The 22,540-nt window shown below is 36.8% G+C and overlaps 3 protein-coding genes across 5 annotated transcripts; 1 reads left to right on the top strand and 2 right to left on the bottom strand.

Annotated features, from left to right (window-relative positions):
* Positions 1–334: 334 nt before the first annotated feature.
* LOC140756015 (cytochrome c oxidase subunit 6B1) lies at positions 335–3,901 on the bottom strand. 2 transcript variants are annotated; one of them, XM_073091407.1, is made up of 3 exons: positions 3,757–3,901; positions 1,298–1,381; positions 335–601 (listed from the first exon to the last, which is right to left on the bottom strand). In XM_073091407.1, exons 2-3 carry the CDS (start codon positions 1,375–1,377, stop codon positions 433–435), a joined length of 249 nt encoding a protein of 82 aa, XP_072947508.1. In that variant the 5' UTR covers positions 1,378–1,381; positions 3,757–3,901; the 3' UTR covers positions 335–432. The 2 variants fall into 2 exon arrangements, with proteins under 2 accessions (XP_072947508.1, XP_072947507.1); XM_073091406.1 differs by lacking the exons at positions 335–601; positions 1,298–1,381 and adding an exon at positions 1,404–3,531 and having other exon boundaries at positions 3,757–3,868.
* Positions 3,902–4,115: 214 nt separating this feature from the next.
* E(z) (histone-lysine N-methyltransferase E(z)) lies at positions 4,116–20,323 on the top strand. 2 transcript variants are annotated; one of them, XM_073091405.1, is made up of 16 exons: positions 4,116–4,327; positions 4,405–4,588; positions 4,811–5,026; positions 9,315–9,442; positions 9,815–10,026; positions 10,952–11,115; positions 13,656–13,756; positions 14,378–14,507; positions 15,407–15,502; positions 15,993–16,123; positions 16,598–16,746; positions 17,312–17,418; positions 17,827–17,986; positions 18,614–18,804; positions 19,233–19,398; positions 19,879–20,323. In XM_073091405.1, the coding sequence occupies exons 1-16, from the start codon at positions 4,253–4,255 to the stop codon at positions 19,937–19,939; spliced, it is 2,271 nt and encodes a 756-aa protein (XP_072947506.1). In that variant the 5' UTR covers positions 4,116–4,252; the 3' UTR covers positions 19,940–20,323. The 2 variants fall into 2 exon arrangements, with proteins under 2 accessions (XP_072947506.1, XP_072947505.1); XM_073091404.1 differs by having other exon boundaries at positions 14,378–14,534.
* A 177-nt stretch (positions 20,324–20,500) lies between these two features.
* Positions 20,501–22,517, bottom strand: Alr (Evr1_Alr domain-containing protein Alr). Its single transcript, XM_073091475.1, has 3 exons — positions 22,162–22,517; positions 21,484–21,683; positions 20,501–21,157 (listed from the first exon to the last, which is right to left on the bottom strand). The coding sequence occupies exons 1-3, from the start codon at positions 22,270–22,272 to the stop codon at positions 20,995–20,997; spliced, it is 474 nt and encodes a 157-aa protein (XP_072947576.1). The 5' UTR covers positions 22,273–22,517; the 3' UTR covers positions 20,501–20,994.
* Positions 22,518–22,540: the final 23 nt, after the last annotated feature.

Here is a 22,540-nt window from a genome sequence, read left to right as displayed (position 1 = left end):
CGCAGATACATTGAAATGAAATACGTCTTGGATTGGCATTTATTAATAATCAATGAATATTTTCTCCTATCAAAGTTCGTAATTTGAGAATGTCTAGTATGAAGATGTTTAGGATGAACTTTCAAATGTGTATTTATGGTAAAACTTTGAATAGATTGAAACACCTACAGTACAATTTCAATATTTCACGTAAGCTATATTTTAGTGTTTACTTAATGAATTCTATAAGTATTGTCTTGTGAGCTTCGATATTGTTCAGAGCATACCAGTTTAGACGCATGTTGCTCTTTAAGTTTCACAGGCGCATAATAAGGATTAGTAAAACGAACGCAAGTATTTCGTTAACTCATTTATTTGCTATATCACCGCTCGGACTATGGAAATTTAACATAAATTAACAGTAACTATGATACTTCGTAGCGAAGTGAAGCTTTAGATCCTGCCTGGGAAGGTGCCGTTGGAGCGCTGGTCATCCCACTTCTCCACCCACTCATTGGGGCAGAGCGACTTGAACGTACGCTGGAAGTACTTGCATGGTTCGTACTTCTCACCGCGGACCTTCTGGCACCGGTAGAAATCCAGATAACTTTGGTAGCAATGCCTGTGGAAATATAAGAATATAATAAACCCAACATGGAATTGTTTACTAAATTTCGTCAATATAAGTATTAATTTAATATTGTTTAAATGAAAATCCATTGTTTTATTATTATTATACGAGTATTTGTGAGTTCTGCCGATTTTGTGCTAAAAATATCTTCATCGAGAATGTTATTAGATTTAAACACTATATGCAACAAAACTAGAAAAAATATTGCGTCGCTTTCTTCTTAGACAACGGAATATATAACATAAATTTAGTCAGGAATTTTGGAAAGTCTACTAAAACGATATTTATTAATAGTATGAAATGGCGATAAATATAGATACTAAACTTTCATATAATACTCACAACGTTATCTGGTGTTATCAGGCGCTAATCATGAAACTAGAATAAAATATACCTGGCGTATCAAATGTGACACAAGTTGCTATTCCTTATATGCAAGTGCGAACAATAAAATCGATTGATGTTTATTAAAAATGATGTGTATTTATACCTCGGATTCTTTTTAAGTCTTTAACATAGAAGAGAAAAAATCCTTGTTACCAATTCAATTACCAACAATTTATCTATTGTAGTAATGCGGATGTCGCCTTTCGCCTGCGGAACATTTGACCTATTTAAAAAATATCCAGTACTCACCTCGCAGATGTCTCGTATTGCCGACTATCTTATAATTTATTTGTACTTTACCTGGTCTGATTCTGATTTGGAAACCGGGGGTCGAAGGGAGCGGTTTTGAGGTCCGCGGCTGATTTGATCATGTCTGGCATTTTACTGCAACGAAAGAACGAGGCAATCATACTCACAATTCTTTATTGGGAAATGCCGTTGCATTGTTAACAAATTACAGAAAGAGTAAACGAACGATTACAATAACTCAAAATACAAAGAACTAATGTTAACGTCACGTAAATTATGCTATAGAAGTTATAATTAAAATAAATTTGTAGTTCCTAATTTCTATTTTACTAGGGGTCTAGTTTTTCGCTCTTCTTCACAGGAAGTCTCTCTGTATTTCTTAACTTCTTGCATGTACAGCGACCAAGCGTCTTTTGGCGTGTTGTCGACGGCTTGCTCATCTATTGCTTTCGCTTTTTTGACCAAGCCGGTCTTGAGAACTCTTCCTCCTCGCCTCTTTCCAATAAAGGGTAAAACAGGCTTTTTAATTTCAGGTTTCTTTTCAACTTCTGTTTTCTTTGTTTCTTCCTGCATCTTTTTAAACATTTCTAAGAAACTGCCATCATTCTTTATAGGAATAGGTAATGGTTTGGACTTAGACGTAGAAGGCACTTGTGACATGTATTGATCTACAGTAGGTAAAAGTTCGGCAAAGTTGGGGCCCTCCACTTCGGGTGGATCACCGTATTCAATGTCATCTACTGCTGTTGATTCTACAGCACCAGGCGGGGGCTTCACTTCTTTGGGCGGACTTTTCACGGATTCTTTCTTCTCTTGCATCGACCTATGTAATTTCCAGAAGCGTTTCCGATCAGCGACAGTGAATTGACCACGACGCTCGTCTTCGCTGGCCGATCCGCTGCGACTGCGGCTTCCCGAACGAGAATGGCGTGATCGCGATCTCGATTTTGATTTACGGGGACTTTTAGATCGCTTCCGTGAGCGCGATCTGCTTTTGCTACCAGAATGTTTCTTCGTCCGGCTTTGGCTACGCGACTTTTCTCTAGACTCCTTACGTCTTGTTCGACGTTTCGACTTGGTTCGTGAGTGTGCTGATGATACAGATGATGGACTGGATGAAGACCTAGAACGCCGAGCCTTTGGAGTTCGGGAACGAGCACGCTTAATTTTTGGTGTTACCGACCTGGATCGCGACCTAGAACTAGCAGATGACTGAGCTCTGGCGTAACACCTCGGAGGTGTCACTGAACTATCTCTTACTCTCTTAGATGAAGATTCTGATCGCTGTTCTTTGTATTTTTGCTTCCTTGGTGGTGTCAAGGACTTTCTTGGCGGTGTATTAGGTGACCTACGGGATTTTTTATGAGTCCTTGAAGACTCAGGGGTAACACTTCGCTTCCTAGGGGGTGTAGATCCATCTCTTTGTCGCTTTTCTTTGACTTTTAAGTCTTTATTGGAATGATGCTTTGCTTTAGATTTTGATCCTGGCCTATCAAGTTTTTGTTTTGGAGTTATACTTCTTGACCTTCTGTCACTCGTAGGACTTTTGGAGCGCTTACTAGAGTATGAGCCTTTCTTTCTCAAGGGCGGAGTTAAAGAATTTTCATCTCTACTAACACTAACTTTTTTATATGAAGCATTAGATGATGAGGAGTGGGAAGAAACAGATCTCCTCTTTTTATTGTCTCTTTTAGATAGTCTGGAATATGAATGGGACCTTGAACTTGAGCTATCACTTGAAGAATACTTTGTCCGTTTGGGTTTAGTAGATCTGCTTCTAGACCTATGCCTCCTACTGCCCTCATAACTGCTCTCTCTTTTTCTAGAATATTCTCGCTCTCTTCTTTCATACGGGGAGACACTTCTAGACTTAGATCTATATGATCGTCTACTGGGTTCGTAGCCACGAGATTCGTAAGGAGAGCGGGGTCGCTCCGGCTGCCTCTGATGGTCATAACTACTCGGCTGGGGAGGATAAGCGCTTCTCACGTCATAGTAGGAGCCGTCGGACGCCTGGTAGTAGCTGGAATCGTAATTATAACCGTAATTATGAGCGCCGTACGCCTGGTAATCGTACTGTGGCGGACCGTAGTGACTGTAGCTAACCCCGGTCCAGGGGTCAGTGGTGGGCATGGGCGCGGCGATGGGCGGCGCGCGCTGCGTGGCGTACTCCGCCTCGGCGCCCGGGGGACCGCCGTCCCACGCGCCCGCCTCGCTGCCGTACGAGGACATACTTATACGTGCCTCTTCGCATAACCTGCGGCAGTTTGTAGGTACGCACACACCTACAAACAGAATAACTTTTCGGTGTAGACAACAACTCTATCTTTCCCGTCTGGATTTGCTCGCTCAACGTTATTGATGTATCGTTGTAAATAATTTTGTGACGAGGAACAACAAAATTACGTAATCCGCAGCCTAAAACGCGGAATGTGCTTGACATTGCATGCGTTACGGATAAAGCATAAAGACATATATAAAATATGGAATACCTGGTCGATCATGCTCACCTTTTTGGGTCAGTATTTAAAGCCTTCCTTCAAAATTATCGAACAGAAAATGGCAGTCGACACTTCGTTTTACACAATGACCAAAGACAATCGATAATCGAATATATGATAGAACGAGTGCTGCCATATACAAAAGCATGTTTGTTATGAAGGACAAAGAAATCCTTACTAAAATTATTCAATCCACACACAATGATATAATTTATGTAAATACACTAACAGTCACATTATAATGCTTAATAATATGTTGTTGATCAAGCGTTATAAACACATTTGAATACAATTATTTAGGCTGAAAAATAAGAATCCAAGATAAACAAAACCATTTTGTAAATGACAAAGACTAAAAAAAACTATTGTCTCTGGACTCACGGTGCGGCAGGAGAAGTGGCGGGCTTTGTTTTGGTTTATTTGTCGTAAACCTATTTGATTCTTGATTTTCATTCTAATTTGCCATTTTTTTAATTATATGAATGTAGCTTCTGAGTAAACTGTGATGAGTAAATCAAAAGTATCAGCAGAATGGAAGAAGCGCGTGAAGTCCGAATATATGCGGCTACGTCAAGCTAAGGTGTTAAACTGGTTTCGTTTTTTGTGCTGTTTTTTGATAGAGAACGTTTATATTTCATGAGATATTGTCGGGTTTAGCGGTTCAAGCGTGCAGACGAGGTGAAGGTGGCATGGGCTCGCAACCTTCGAATCATGTCGGAAGCTGTGGAGGGGCGGGAAAGCGAGGGATCGGATCGCAGCCGCCGACCGTACTGGCCGCCGCCCGCGCCCAGCGCCAGTCATGAGAGTCTTATGAAGCGGGCTGAGGTTACTTACACCGATGGTAAGTTGCTCAAACTATCTATAAACTTGTGCCTTAACTATATAAAGGCATTGAGATTGTTGTGATGAATTTTAAATTAAAATACAGTGAGCTAATTAACTATTAATATCATGACAATAAATATTAACAAAAATCTTGATAGCCTGTTGTTATTCACACTATCCATTCTGAATACTATAATGAAAACTATTCATGCCTAATTATTTAATATTTCCTCAACAGCGTCAGGAGTGGTGACCACCCAACAAGTGCCAATCCGCATCGTAAACTCAGTGAACCCCATCCCCACTATGTACACATGGGCACCGACACAGAAGAACTTCATGGTGGAGGATGAGACCGTGCTCCACAACATTCCGTACATGGGTGACGAGGTGCTGGACCAGGACGGTACATTCATCGAGGAGCTCATAAAGAACTACGATGGGAAAGTGCATGGTACATTGCTTCACATCTACATCTTTGTTCTGTTTGTGGATGAGGCTCACGTCTTTGTCCTCAAAATATGTTATATTAAGAAGTTTCTATATGTTGTACTTATTATAGGAACTGCTTAATTTCTTTGTTTCAGAAACAATCTGAGTAGTTTATTCAATAATCATATCATCAATAGATGTACTATACATTCATAATTATGACATAGAAACAAATAAAATACGTTTAATTTTTATTAGACTTTCAGAAATCAAATTCAGTTTTTTATATACAATTTATTTGTTGATTGTTTTGAGCAAGATACATGTGTTGTGAGATGTGTCTTAACTCTTGGAACAGATGAGCCAAGTTGACTCACAGCAGGCCCTGTCCACTAGCAGTAAAATAACCCATAATGGTGTGCGGTGCACACATCGCTGCTTGTAAATGCTAATGTAATAAAGTCTCCAACTGATAACCAAATGACATAATTATATTTGATGCAACACTTCATTACTTGTGCTAGATTATGTTTATAAACTTTGGAAGTATGTAATCTTATTAGAAAAAAGTTTAACCCATTAATTCCCAAGGGTTGAAATAAAAGGATTTTTTTAAATTTTATTATTTATATTAGTTACGTATACATTCAAAAGAAGAAAATCATAGTCAGAAAAAATATTGATACCTCCGTTTAAATTCCACAAAATGTTGCGTTTATGCAACGTTGGGATTAGTGAACTTTAAAACTTACTCTCAACTCGCAACTTACTTATACGGATGGACACTCAATTACTAACGGGAGTGGAACATTTTAAAACAATCAGCATGGAGATGCACCTGACATTTTTTACACATGTAAATTGTTGAACTTTTACATTGTCGGCATCTTCTTCGACGCTTATTTTCATGTTCTTCTATGACATGACCAACATTATCATAGCGAATATTAGTAGGCAATGCGTTCTTGGATGGTCTTCCCATATTTGTATTTGAAACATTCAAAGAATTAGAATGTGTGGCTAACTGTGCTTCTTCACTTTTCATCAAAGTTACAGCAACGTAAGATTTGAAATCTAATTGACTCAAGGTCTGTTCATTTACCATATTGTAAATTTTCCACGAATTCACCAAAACGCTGTCAATCAAATTGATGAAAAGTGGCCACCACCACTTCTTCCCTCTTACTCGAATTCTGTAGTTGGCTATTCCATTATCATGAAGATCAACTCCTCCCATATTTTTATTATAATCTGCTATTACTTGAGGCTGTTGCACATTCATCATCTTTTTATTTTTTCTGTCGTAACGTCTTGCAGTAACCAATGGTTCTACTTTGCCATTATTAGTAGCTACAGTTACCACAGAATTGTCATTCCATCGAACCAACAGCATTTCATTTTGTTTGTCAAAACAATAATCGAATGACCCTCTCTCTTTTTTACTGAGAATTTTCGTAGCTTTCAAAGTTTTGTTCATTGTACGATTTTCTTTGATAGTACCGGTAGCAAAGTAACCTTTCTCTTTTAGGATGCAAAATAGTTTATATGAAGAAAAAAAATTATCAAAAAATACGCGATGTTTACAAGGATCTTCAATTAGGGACAACAGATCTAAAACAGTATTTTCTCCCAAACCCAAGTCACTTCTAGTGACATTACTACTTTTGCCACCATATGGAATAAACTGATACAAGTAGCCACTTGCACTGCATAAACACCAAACTTGAATCCGAATCTAACAGGCTTTCCTTTGATGAACATTTTGCAACCATGACGTCCAAAATACGGCACCATTTCTTCGTCAATTGACAAGTTATGTGAAAATATCCCAAACTGCATGTTCTTTTTGTTGATGACATTGAAAATAGGACGCAATTTGGCAAATTTATCATTTTTGTCCAAGTCAGCGTTGTCACATAAGTGAATATTTTCCTTTATACAGTCGAATTTGTTTCGACTCATACACTTTCTTACAATCGGTACATTTTTGTCTTCATCTTTAGACCAGTACAGTTTTGTTGAAGGCAGAGAATGATAACCGGTCAGGAATAATATACCAAAAAATCTTTTGAGTTCTGCTACCGTAAGTGTGAATAAATGTCGATTATGGTCACAAGCATATTTTTTTGAGAAGTTTACAATCTGTTCCCAAACTTCATCACTGAAAAATAAGGAAAATACTTCAAAAGGTGTTTTTCCGCCTACACGTTGTTCAATATTTTGTTTTATAACGGTTTCATCACTTATAGGAAAGTTTATATATGTCGGATGACCCATTTTCCAGTCTGGAATACATTTTGGTGACTTCTTTGGCCTTTTCGATTTTCTTGAAGTTGAAGGACTGGTCTGGTCTAGCATATTTTCAGACTCAGTGGGTAAGTCAGTATGGATTTCGTACGTTCCAGCGATGTCGGTGGGCAGAGTGCTGTCGAAACCACCCAACATATCATCATCTAGGTCTTCTTCGTCTGTAAGATTGTCAACCGGTGGAGGGATGTATACAGCATCAATTTGGTTAGCATTTTGTAAATCTTCCTCTTCTTCCAACACGGCCATAATTTCTTGTGATGACAATGCTTTTTTATAAGCCATATTGTACAAATTCACTTCTGTGTGGGTTACTACGTAAACCAGAGAGCTTGAAGTTCAACAAGTAACTAACTGATGAAACAAAAGCGTTTGTGTCACATGAGCTCCAAGAAATCATTGTTTACTATAAATCTCTAGCATCAATGGGTCGCGGCATTACAATAACAAACATTCAATAAATCTCCCAACGTTACATACACGCAACATTTTGTGGAAGTCTAAGTTACACTATATATATAGGTCTTCTTGTTCAACAGAATTATTAAACTCATAAATAAAGGATTGTTAAATATTTGTTTAGTATAAAAAGTTCGAATTTATTTTAATTAATATTTTTTATGATTTAATGAAATTGTCTGTCTGGAGAAGACTCAATTCGCTGTTTTTCAAAATAAAAAATAAAATATAATTTTTATTAAATTAAGTGTCCAAATAATAATAACCTGTATTTCAGGTTTTCTTTTACAGACTGGATAAGATCTCAGAGATTTACTGCCCTATTTTTAATACCGAAAAAAATCAAACATAAAATGTTGCGTTTACGCAACGATGGGTAAAGATGGGTTAATACAAACAACATTTTTATAACATCATAATTTTTTATCTATTTTTTAATATTTGTTTTATAACAACTATTGTATTTTTTTAATTTACTAAGAAAAAGATTGCCTAAAAAATTAAAATAAATACCTGTCTCTTTCTGGTTTGTATTTAAATAAATAAACTAGAAATTATTCCAATGCAACTTCACCCAATGTTTTATAATCTATAAATTTGGTTATCGGTTTATATTAATTTTCCTAAACATGTAACTGCTATTATTTATAAACAAACACTCCATAGGCCAGCGTTCACTACCTCACGCTTCTCGTGCTTTTATCACATCATCAGTATTTACTCTTAGATAAAATCAGATTTTAATGTGCAAGTTTCAACCAAATATAACAATTTTTTTTTTTGTCTAGTAACTTTCGCAAACCTCTGCCTATACAGAAATAGGAAATATACAGACAGAGCACAATCACCATTACATTTTATTACACCAAAACATAATGGTTGAACAGACTTCATAATCCCACCAGTCTAGTGAATCTAGTACTACTTTGTTTTGAGGCTATATAATTTGAACACTATTTAAACCAATCAATAGTACCTCATACAACAAGTCCCTGGCTTTAGAAGTTTATACAGATACTCAAAATTTGTAATTGGTACAGAATATATTGTACCAATTGTTGTAACTTGTAAGGTTCAAGAATACAGGTTTTCACTCAATCAATACTAAGAAAGCTTAATTTATAAGAAAACAAATACGTACAAAAGAGGCCCTAAATCTCATAAAAACCATCAATATTTGTGAACTATACATTGATAACAAAGGCAGTGATAGCCTAGTAGTTAAGAAACTCGACCTCTTGATCGAGGGCCTTTAAATCGAGGATTGAAATCCTCATTTATAATTAAAGGAGGTTTTAGAAATTATTTATCACTTGCTAAACGGTGAAGGAAAACATCGTGAGGAAATCGGCATACCTGAGAGATTTATAAAAAAAAAAAAATCTCAAAGGTATGTAAAGTCTTCCAATACACACTTGGCCAGCGGGGTGGACTATGGCCTAAACCTTATCATTATGAGAGGAGACCCGTGCCCAGCAGTGAGAAGTTAATGGGTTAATGATGATGATGATGATGAAATTGATAACAAAAAATGGTGTTTCCAGGCGACAAGGAAGGCGGCTTCATCGACGACCAGCTGTTCGTAGACCTGGTGCACGCGCTCATCGCCTTCCAGACCAAGGACGAAGTGGCCGACGAGCGCAAGGAACGCAACTCCAAGGAAGAAAAGGATGTATGTACAAATTTCGTAATTTATGTATAGCGCAGTAACAATTTTTTACGAATAAGTAGCAAATAACACCTAAAAAAGGTGAAGCCATAAATATATAAAGCCATAAATAAAGCCTTTAACTTTTTCTTTAATACAATTGAAGTCAAAACACAGCAGAATGTAAGATTTGTATAATAAGGCAGAAATAGATGTGGTATAATATTAATAACTCTAGCTTTAAGTCCTTACTAACACACATGGATCAATGTATTCTGTTAAATTAAATTAAATTAAAATAAACTTTCATAGTAAGATAAAACCGTTTTTGTAATAAACAGAGATAAAATTGATTTAGTTGCCTGTAGATAATAATGCCGTAAAATAAATTTACAGAAGGAAGCTGCCAAGGAGCTTAAAGAAAAAGATAAAGATAAGGAGAAAGAGAAAGAGAAAGATGGAGAAAAAGAGAAAAATAAAGATAAAGATGAGCCAAAAGATGGAGAGAAGAAGCCTATCCACGACAAGCAGTTCCCCATATTCACAATATTCCAGGCCATTAGCACACAGTTTCCTGATAAGGGGACCGCTCAGGAGCTCAGAGAGAAGTAAGGGAATAGTTAATAGTCTTAATAGTCACAATGAAGAAAACTGGTGCGTAGTCCTTTGATTCACTCTAAAAAACACACAACTTACATTGTGTAGAGATAGCCACACTATAGCGAATACTGAATACACCGGAATAGGTTATTAGCATACTCACACTCGCATCTATTCGTCTTTATTCGGCGAGTGATAGAGTCTGCGTCAAACTGGTAGTCCGAATACAGAAACGAGTCGCGTCGTAATAGCAAATTTAGCGGGACGAAGACATCGCGGGGCCTGCCCGGCATCCGTCCGCTGCCCGCTCTCCTCCACGGGTACATAGCTGCGTTAATATGCCCTTACTTTACAGAGTATATGTTAATTAAAACCTACGCGCAACAACTTCAGAGCGGACTAGAAGTTTGGCGCGGACTATACTCTACATAAGATTGTATACATTGAATCGATCTTATGATAAGTACTATACCTTACATTAGATAAGATACTTAAATAAAATCGTATACATTTAATAAACTGCAGTGATAGCTTGGTGGTTTACTCCACGCACCTCTGATTTTTCAGTTATGTGCGTGTTGATGTGTACATTGAATAGCAAAATGTATTTTTTTTTTTATAATATAGGAGAGCATGCAGTCCACCTGATGGTAAGTGGATAGTGCCGCCCATGGACATCTGCAATCAACCCCAGATAGGGTTTGATATTCCTACCTGAGGTCGGCCACAGATGCGCCGCTACCCCTGAGGACTAAGTTGGAACGCCTCGGAAAAGTATGTCTCACTTACCACACCCTTCAAAACCGAACACAGCAACGCCTAACACTGGTGTTATTAGGCAGAAATAGATGTGGCGGTGGCACCGCCGGAGTCGAACCACAAAGGGTTCTACCACGTTCAATGTATGTACGTGTTTGTGTGTATTATGCGTAGGTACGTGGAGCTGACGTCGCGGCGGGACCCGGACGCGCTGCCGCCGGAGTGCACGCCGAACATCGACGGGCCGCTCGCGGAGTCCGTGCCGCGCGACCAGACCATGCACTCCTTCCACACGCTCTTCTGCCGCCGCTGCTTCAAGTACGACTGCTTCCTGCACCGTGAGTACGCCGCCCGCACGCACACACACATACTGACACACACACACACGCACACAGCAGACACACACACACACACACACAAACAATGAAACGCACTACACACGTTACTCACACAGTATATTTGTTGAATAGTATAAGTCAGTTGAAAAACAGTGTCCCATAAGCCAGCGGTCGGCAATCTTTTTGGCACACAATCACATAGTATAAGGTTAAAATTCAAATAATACTCAATTAGTTAAGGTTGGCCGCATTGGAAATAGACTACAAGAAATTTTAATTACGAATAAAAGATCCTCGTATTGATTGTACTGTGTTCTGGTTTAAAAAGTGTGATAAGGGAACACTTTTTCAAGCCTTTCCAACTTAGTCCTCAAGGGTAGCAACGCATCTTTAGCCAACCTCAGGTGGGACTTTTATCCTATCTGTTGCCGATTACAGATGTCCATGGGCGGCAGTACTGCTACCATTGTATGGACTGCATGCTCGTTTGCTAAATCAATATTTAAAAAAGAGCCGCAGTCTGCAGGTAGCCGACCGCTGCTTTAAATTATCTAATTATATAGCATCTTTTATCCCATAACATAATTATTACAATAGAAAGAGGAATAAATTATATGATTGCTAAAAAAATATGTGATCGAGACAAAATTCAACAAAAACATATTTACTCATATAATTACAAGATATTTTTATACCTCATGAATTATATTAGCGTGTAATGTATAATATAAATAATATTTTATACTCTATGTAATGTATATTAGATATAATGTTAAAACCTAGGGCTGACTAGTTTGTTGTTCTGTTTGGCCAACAGGGAGCCAGGCAGGTAAGGGTATCAACCTCACACAGCCAATCACCTTTAATTATGCTGTTTCATGGCTCCTTTTCTCCTAAAATCTTAATTTGCATCATTGATGAACTTACATTTAACACCCTTCATATAATAATAAGTTCACCCTTTCTTAGTTCACATATTACTTGCAATTTCTTCTAAAAACTCCTTAAAAATCATATGTGAAATTATTGTTAAAGTTGCATCAACAACGACAGTATAAAGTTAATAGTTAACTTTATACTGTATTTTGCCAAATGTTTGAGAAAAATATAATATGTATTCAGATTACTTGCATAATTGAACTGAAAAATGTGTGTATTGGCAATAAATGGCGCTACGCGCAAAGTAAAACTAGTCTTAATAATAAATTGGCCCAAGAAAATATTATATTTCCATTTATTCTACTGTTGCTTAATTCCAAAAAATATAATTTATGGCTGGCACCATAAAATATATTTTTTAAGGTTATTAATATAAGTTGAGTGTCATTATATAATTATCAGCCCTGTTTAGAACATATTACCTACATTAGATGATATGCCTATATCCTATTTACTTATTATATAATTTGCAGATGGATCCATTATTTTATTGCTATCCATAGATATATTTAGAATGTTATCCATACTATATATACCTATAAAATTACCTGAAAATAAACACATATGACACCTATTCATTGCCCTATCTATACTTATACTTGTTTAGATGTTATTGCTTTTTTATTTTGACCATTATTATTGGATGAAATTAAATTTCACTGAGTGGGAAGTGTTCCAAGGAGAGCAGATCTCTTTTTCCTTCTACAAAATCACTATTTACAGAAAACGGAATATGTTGATTACATTGAAACATTTAAATATTAATCACCCAACATATTCATCTTATGCTGTGATTTAGAGGCGATAGAGGTAGTTAAAAATTAATCTCTTAAAATTGGAAGGGAAAAGGCCTTTGACCATAGTTCTGGTCAATGATTAAACAGTTATATGCTGTAGAAATAAATTAATTGAAAGAGAGATTAACAGAAAATGGTAGTCTTCTGTTCTTTTATACAACAGAGATTATTATAGTGCAGTGACGTGAGTTGTACCATCTCCTTGTAGTATCTGACCCTCGGTGTTTATTATGTCTAGAACTCATAACAAATGGACGTCGGCTCTATTATTTAATTAACCAAAGACATCTGAAATAAACATAATATAGCTGAAGATGTTTAGCGATATATGAATTTCTCAACTTGAAATAGAACAGTAAACTATTAAAGCACGATTTGGTGCAAATATATTGTTTTTCAATGCGGACAACGCAAACCGACGTCCACTTTTTAGTACACATATGGTTAACCAAATTTAATTTAACCACCATTGCATTATTTTTTATAAAGAATGCCATGCTTCATTTTGTATGGCATTGTGAACATTTATTTGCGCACACTAGCAGCAAGTTTACAGTTTTATTTAAATCGACTTTGATTTTTGACACAATTTTATGATAACAGACTTCGAAAATACAATATAATCTTTTTAATTAAATTATAAGAACCTTTTACTAATACTTAGTATGGTATCATAAAGTTAACCAACGGGGTGTTAATAAATCAAGTCTCTGTCATATTATTAAAGTCTGTTTTCATTTTGTAAAAGTTTTATATTATTTGCTAATTTCCAAAACACATTTGAAGAGTTACTAAACCTGGCAGGTCTGCAAGCTTGCCACCCCGGACCTAACCTGACTAAGCGAAAGGGACCAGACCTGAAGCCCTTCTCGGAACCTTGTGGCTCCAATTGCTACATGCTTTTGGTTTGTATATCTTTTTATCTTAATAACATTTTACTTAAGACAGTTGTAGATTATATGTACATACGGTAGAAATAAATACTGTGTGTTCAAATATTATTTAGGTTTTAATACCCATTTCTGTTTTAATACCCTCTTAACATCAGTGTTAGGTGCTGCTGTATTCTGGTGTGAGTGGTGTTAGTTAGGAAGACATAATTTTCCGAGTGGTAGCAGCGTATCTGTGGTCGACCTCAGGTGGAAATCTGGTCTTGTCGGGGATTGATTGCAGATGTCCATAGGCGGCAATAGCTATTTAACATTAGGTGGACTACATGGTCGTCTATTTCTTTTATGTGCCTAACATTTCATCACATCTGATTATTTTTATAATATAGCAGTAGCAGACGAGCATGCAATCCATCTGATGGGAAGTGGCTACTGCCGCCCATGGACATCTGTAATCAATCCCGGTAGGTTATCTGACGACCAAAATGTGTTGCTATCCTTGAGTGCTAAGTTGGAATGCCTCAGAAAACTATGTTTATTTACAATCAACCTATAATAATCTACTGACATACGAGTTTCGTGCATAATTTCTCCTGGCCTGAGCGACTAAAGTTGAACTGTTGTGTCGGTGTGCAGGAGGGTATGCGCGAGAAACTCGCCCGCGAGCGCGCGGCGGGCGCGGGCGCGGACGAGAAGGCGGCGGCGCTCGACTCGCCCAACGACGCCTCCTCCGAGGACAGCAACGACAGCAACCGATACCTCAAGGGTACACACACACACGCTATACGTAACTGTATGAACTATCACATTCGAATGTGCATGGACATTTCATTCGGCTATGTTGTTTTGTGTTTTGAAATTAAGTGTGGTGGTTAAATTTTAAAATCTGTTGTGTCGTGCCTGATGCATGCTGATGGATTTTTTGAACAACTGAACATATTTTTATCGTTATGACAAGTGAAGGTGGTAGAACTCTTTGTGGTGCAACTCCGGCGGTACCACCGCCATACATGTTTCTACCTAACAGCAGTGTTTAGCATTGCTTTGTTTTTCAGGTAGGAATCTAATCCTATCTGGGGTTGATTAATGATGTCCATGGACGGCAGTAGCCGCTTACCATCAGACGGACTGCATGCTCATCTGCTATTTCTATTTAAAAAAAAAAACTTAGATGAAGTACCGTAGCAAAATTTTAAAATCTATCTGCCTTCATGCTGATAGATTTTTAAACAACTGAACTTTTTTTTCTTTCTATAAACCAATATCAATTAATTAAGAAGCTTAGATACATTTTTTTGTGCATTTTAATTAAAATTGATTGAAACTTCTAAATATCCCAGAGAAGTATAAAATAATACCCTTTTTACATAGATATAGTCCGCGCCAAACTACTAGTCCGCTCTGAATATAGAAACGAGTCGCGTCAAATAGCAAATTGTAGATATTAGCGGGACGAAGACAGCGCGGGACCTTTCCCGGCGCCCGTCCGCTGCCCGCTCTCGTCCGCGGGACATAGCTGCGTTAGTGTGCCCTTATGTTACGGAGTATGTGCTAACTAAACCTGCGCGCAACAACTTCAGAGCGGACTAGAAGTTTGACGCGGACTATGATACTGTAAACCGGATGGATTTAGGAATTTATTTCAAATTATATTTAACATTACAGGGAGTAACAGCAACTCGAGCAACAGCAACTGGAGTTCCAACGGCCACAACAAGCCTGCCGGGGAGACAGCCACCGAACCACCATATAATGCACTAGGTATCACTTTCAACAATATCTTAAAGTAACGAGCTTAATAAAAAAAAATTGTTAAATTGCAAAACTACTGTATTGTGGTTGAAAGGCAAATATGTTCATATGGGACAGCCATATTTAATCCTTAAATAGGGGTAATAACGCATTTGAATGATCTAAGACAGAACTTCTGCCTCTTTCGACTTAGTTACTCATGGACAACAATGACAACTTAATGATGGCAGTTGTATTGTATCATATTATTATAATCATTTTTTCCATTAGATAAGAATCAAATGTTATACTTATGAAAATATATCACATGATATATGATAACATGTGATATGTATACATTTCTTTTCATAACATTTTCTAAGATGTGAACAATTTCCAAACCACACTGAGACATAATAGTCTCAGTGTGGTTTGGAACCCACACTAGAAAAGTAGTTTGATAATATATAATGGCTAACAAAATATATCGCGAAACTCAAAAATTAATTTATATTGCTAGGTTTGACGACGGGCGACATCGACTCGGAGTGGACGGGCTCGGACCAGTCGTTGTTTAGGGCGCTCCATAAGGTGTTCCACTCTAACTACTGCGCCATCGCGCAGGTCATGCTTTCCAAGACCTGCCAACAGGTAATATACGTAATTATTCTATAATTAAATTAATTAATCCTAAAACAATAATTTTTTGTTTGCTTGGGAGGCACCGTCGCCATAACTCTGTGCCAATATTAATGTTAATAAAATAATAATTGATTTACTTATTTCTGACTTATAAAAACAATGTTAACCGCTGCTGTGTTCTTATTTAAATAGTATTCTAAAGGACACTTATATGATGTGTTCAGAAATTAATCTTAGGAGGTAGTAAAACATATTATGTGGTTGAACTTAGATAAGAGTCCAATTATATGTACCTAGACACTGTTTTTTTTGTCACATCAAAATGAATAATTGCTTATTAGCTTCCAGTCTGGTGTCTTTAGGTTTTTGCGTAAAATACCTGCTGTATCTTTTCTTAATATCCTATGTTATATGTGTCTGAATATTATGTGTACTTACCACATTTTTAAAATCCTCTGTATAATAAACTATTTGTGTTGTCAGGTGTACACATACTGGATCAAGACGGGCCAGGAGGAGTGCCGCGTGGAGGCGGAGCTGACGCCCCCGCGCAAGAAGAAGAAGAAGCACCGCCTCTGGTCCGTGCACTGCCGCAAGATACAGCTCAAGAAGGACTCCGCCTCGCACCACGTGTACGTTGCTCCTTACAACTCAACTTGTTTGACTAGGCACCATAGTAGTACACGTGTACGTTTAACTTTACAAGTCAATTAGTGTAAGCCTAGTGATCGAAAATCGACGAAAGTTCTTAAAACAAATTTGAGAAATATCTTGTTGATGTAACTATCAAACATCAATCGCTATTAAACAAAGCAGTACAACCGAATATACAATCTTCTCTTTCAAAGTCCGTTTAAAATAAAGAACATTGGTGGACAGGCAAAAGAGAAAAATATACTGGAATGTTTAGCCTTAATCTATCGATTTGTCCGCCAGAATCAAAAATTTCTTTGTTATAGAAATTGGCAAATTACATGAAATATTTGATTATTTATTAATATCGAGCGTGAATTAAAACAACCTATTTGAATTTTTTACATCAAAAAGATATAATTACCTTTGTTGTTTCTCGTGTAACTGTAAATTGAAAATATAGGTAGAGAATGTGGCTAGGAGAATCTAGAATTTTTTTTTTTATGAACATCAACTAAGATAAAATTATTAGATAACCTATATAATTGTAATATATAATTACAGGTACAATTATACACCCTGCGACCATCCCAATCAGCCCTGCGACAACATGTGTCCGTGTTTACAGTCACAAAACTTTTGTGAGAAGTTCTGCCAATGTAGTAGTGATTGTAAGTATGGTATATTCTTATTTGATTTTGTTATTTCATTGAAAATATCAGTTTAATTTTTTTGGTTTTTTATTTTGGTGGTAATTGTTTTGGTGGATGCGTTTTTAAGAATCTGATATAATCTTTCACAAATATTTACAAATTTGTAGATAAATAACTAACTTCTAAAACACCTTCTACCAAATAGACGACTTCTTTTATGAAATTAACTAGCATATAAAGTCTTAGTAAAGTATAGTCCGCGCCAAACTGATAGTCCGCTCTGAAGTTGTTCCTTCCGAGGACAAGTTAGAATGAATCATGTAAAAGTTTCTACTTTATTGTCCTCTTCAAACCAAAACACAGTAGCGTTCGATGCTGTTAAAGTTCCTCTGTTTCCAATATAACTGTTACTGCTTTATCTTACAGGCCAGAACCGTTTCCCGGGTTGCCGTTGCAAGGCGTCGTGCAACACTAAGCAGTGTCCGTGCTACCTCGGCGTGCGCGAGTGCGACCCCGACCTCTGCACCGCGTGCGGCGCCGACGCGCCCGCCATGCCCGTCTGCTGCCGGAACGTCTCCGTGCAACGGTAACTACACCACCCATCTGCAACACCACTACCACCGCCACACCCACGTATATCACCACCACCCACCTGCAACACCACTACCACCTCACAGCCAACTACAACACCGCCACCACATCCACCTACAACACCGCCACCACATCCACCTACAACACCGCCACACCCACCTGTAAAACCACTACATCACCCACCTACAACACTTACCACCTGCAATACCACGGCACACCTAGTCCACTACCACCATTACCTCAAACTCCTTTATCCTGTCTCCTCTAAACAGATATTCACTTAGCTGTTAATAACTCGTCATTTGATGGACTGATTAATATGACTCAGAAACCATTATGGTCATTTGGTAGTAAGAGAGAAGATAATGAGCCATTTAGCCACTGCAAATCGGTCATCTATTCTGATTCTGAACTCTCACAAATCTAAGCTATATGTGCTAAATAGTGCATCACCCAATGACTGATATACACGCTCACACGCAAAAGCACACACACAAACACGCGCGGCTCAGCACTACAAAAACTCCTACTATATTACAGAATCATATAACATGATATTACGTATTTCTCGACATCAGGCGTTAATGTTCATTGTGTACATAATGAAATGTTCTTCCCCCAGTGGTCTACATAAGCACCTGCTGCTAGCGCCGAGTGACGTAGCGGGCTGGGGCATTTTCCTGAAGGACGCGGCGCATAAGAACGAGTTCATATCGGAGTATTGCGGCGAGATCATATCGCAGGACGAGGCGGACCGCCGCGGGAAGGTCTACGACAAGTACATGTGCTCCTTCCTCTTCAATCTCAATAATGGTAATATATCACACACTTTTTAATAAAATTATTTAATAGTTTAATATAACGTAGAAATCAACGGACGATTACCGTTATAGGCATTCTTGGAGATTTGCAACACTTTCTATGTTGTGATTTGTGTGTGTTAAATCTTGTTTTTTTATTATTATTACTCTGGTCTGAAGTCGCTATGATTACAGTGCTACTTAGACTTTGTTCAGCTATTTGATCACAATCATAAAAAAATTAAAGCAGAGGATACACAACTGCCGTAATTTCAGTTTCGAGTTTATTAGCTATCTGAATAATGAATTTTCTTAATAAAGCCATAATACCTCTTTTGAATCTAGATATTTAAAGTCTTTTATTTATACATGGCCATGGCAGCCAAAAATTTTTACAAAAATTAAAAGTAATTTCATACATATCTTCAAATATCCTTTCAGATTTCGTAGTGGATGCGACACGTAAAGGGAACAAGATCCGGTTCGCGAACCACTCCATCAACCCCAACTGCTACGCTAAGGTGATGATGGTGAATGGCGACCACCGTATCGGCATCTTCGCCAAGCGCGCCATCCAGCCAGGGGAGGAACTGTTCTTTGATTACAGGTACTGTACGCTAACGACACAATGCTCTTGCGCATTTGACTTTAAGATTTGTATAGTCCGCGTAAAACTGCTAATCCGTTCTGAATATAGAAATGAATTGTGTCGCCATAGCAAATTGTATTACTACACCTGGTCGCAGCAACTTCATAGGGGACTAGCAGTTTGGCGCGGACTATACCTTATATAATATGGGTAACTAAGTTGACATTAATTTTAAATCAGAGTCATGTTAATTAGTCATTGTAAAATGTGCGCCTCTATAAATATAAGATATTCATATGCAAATATGATATTAATTTATTGATCCACATAGTGAATGATAGTATTGTGGCTGCAATTCTCAATTGGACAAAATTAAAGAGTATTCTAGTTAATATGTTTCTTATTTCTACTTCAAATAATTTATGCTTAGAAACATAACCCATAAGCAGAGTAAGTTTATAATTATGACTGACTAATCAAACTATTATATTTTAATAGATATGGACCAACAGAGCAGCTGAAGTTTGTGGGCATTGAGAGGGAAATGGAATTCTTATGAGAGCAACCTAAAAACTGATCCGAGGCGTCCACGAGTGCAGACACATCCTCGAGTCAACAGTGATTGACCATCTAACACAAGTGTTGCCTCAACGAACTGTTGTGTTTTCATACATGAACTACTTATGGTGGGCTGTGTATTGATATACTCTTTATACAAATCTTAATCAATTTTGAAGGACTTAATAAATTGAATCACACAATGACTGTTCTATAATGACATTTTCATAATTCATCTACATTGAAGTTCCTGAAAAGCATAATTTGTGCAAACCAAAATCGTGATAAGGACTCGATCTTGATGAAATAATTCATGAAGACATTTGAAATAAGCTTGTTTGTACTTTTTAAATTGCTTATTAATAAAATATGTGAAAAAACACAATATTTGTTTTATTAAATAAGGAACTCCACTGTGCAACTGAAGTAATTATAGGGACATGACCTAGTATATAAACAAAAAAATACACTGCCAGCTAAGCAGAGTTCTGTAATTGTATAACAACTATGATGGATTAAACAGTTATTGTTTGATATAAATGTAGGGAAAATAAAAACGAGGTTAACAGCTCCATATTTATTTAAGTAACAGAGGACAAATCCTTCACAAATTGTATTAATAACTAATAAAATCCTACAGCCCCTATCCACATGAACCAATATGAAACCAAAATGTCTCCTAAGGCAAAAGCTACTTACATTTTGTACAAAATCTACATTTCTAAAGGTTAAGTCACAGTCACAATTACAATACAGTTCAAAATTGGTAACACTCTTGGAATAAGTATACAAATAAATAGTTAATAAAATATTTATGTGTATAATGTAAAATAAAAAATCTGTCTTAATATTCAAAACTTTCCGTGGTTGAAACAGTTAGCACTCAAATCACAAATACACAATAATCTTTAAAATGACAGGTAAAGCATATCTTGTGATAAAAATGATTTGATAACATGTCATGAAGCATACTCCTACATTATTTCAATGTTAATGATAATGTATATTTGTCTATTTTATACAATAGGTTATAGTACTTGTATAACTACATTATAACTAATCACAGGAACCATCAGACCAGCCATCTCTCCACCGCTCATGGACTTTGCTGCAGTCAAACTCTGGCTTTCCTAGTTTAACATTCACAGTGTTATGTCTCTCACACAGCCATTTTGCTAGCTCATCTCTCGATTTTGTCTTTGGTGGGTACTTCTTAATGCTGGAATATCCAATAATAAAAGAGTTTATTAGTCAGTTATGTAAGCTATAGTCAATAATTAAAAAAGAAACATGAAACAAATTCTTATTTATAATTAAGAAATGTAATTTAATGTTATTTAAATTAAATTGATTTTAAGCTTATACAACTATTTTCGTTTTTAAGCTTATATAACTAGATCAAGGATATATAAATTAAAATATAAGTAGACAGTTTCTTATTGTTGCATGATGAAATATAAAAAGCAGATAGTATGGTTAAATTGCCACATTGTGTGATAATTCTTAATAATTTAATCTTAATAGTATAATTATATAATTACTTACTCTTCTTGAAAGTCTATGGCACAGGGTTCACAAGGGTAGAATTGTGCGAATATGTTGAAGAACCGAACCATGCCCTCACACTCTGACCGAGAGGGCTGTTCAGGGTAGTAAGATGCCATGGAGTGAAGGAAGCCCCATGTTGATCTACCAAGTTCATCCTTGTCTAATGGGCATTCTTTTTGCGTGTTACTTGCTGCAGGCTGTCAAGGAATGTTACTTTTAATATTTGCTAACAGTTATATCCTTAGTAAATAGATTTATAAAGTTCAGGGGGCCTACCACCATTTTTTAAAAACCATTATAGTTCAGGAAAGTTTTATTTCCTCCTTAAAACAGTAAAATATTCCGTCATACACAGTTGAACAAACTTAAACCCTTATTATTTTTCGCTTATCCATTGTATAAAACCAACTGAAATTGTCATATTTTGCTTAAAAAGTTAAATTTCCTACAAAAAAGTAAAAGTATCATTAAAATAATATTGTTTTAAGAGTTGGTAGTAACCCCCCAGGAGTTAATATAATCTAAAGTACTAAATAGTATGGTAATTTCTATTGAAAGCGTTTTAAAATAATCCCTTATTATGGTAAATTGGCCCGCCTTAGGGTAAATATAGCCCACAATACTCAGGTAGATTACCCATTGTGATTTCATAACAATTACAAAACATAACCTCACCTTTTTACTGGGGGGCGTAATACCGGACTTATTTTGTAGTTTGGCCCATGTTTTGAAGTCAGAGCAAGCTCGACATGGCTTCTCCTCTTCTTCACCGCGGCTCGACGGCATTTTGTGAAACGTTTACTACATTTGGGGCCGTGTTAAAGATAACAACAATGATGCAATAAATCCGCGGTTAAAATCTCTATGACACACTAAGTCAATTATAGGCTTTTCTCTAAATTCGAGATTTTTAAGCGCATATTTCTGTCAATAGTATAATTTAAATTAAATAAATAAATACTTTGAATTATCCGCGATTACACAGTTGCCTTCATTTGAGTCTCGAATGTATGACAGATAATTTGACAATCAGTTGTCAAAATCAGGCTCACGT

The sequence above is a fragment of the Epargyreus clarus genome, unplaced genomic scaffold, assembly GCF_041222505.1.
Source record: "Epargyreus clarus isolate Ecla_fem2 unplaced genomic scaffold, WU_Ecla_fem_2.2 ptg000034l, whole genome shotgun sequence".
Classification (NCBI taxonomy): Eukaryota; Metazoa; Arthropoda; class Insecta; order Lepidoptera; family Hesperiidae; genus Epargyreus; species Epargyreus clarus.
This window is presented reverse-complemented; position numbering and strand designations above follow the sequence as displayed.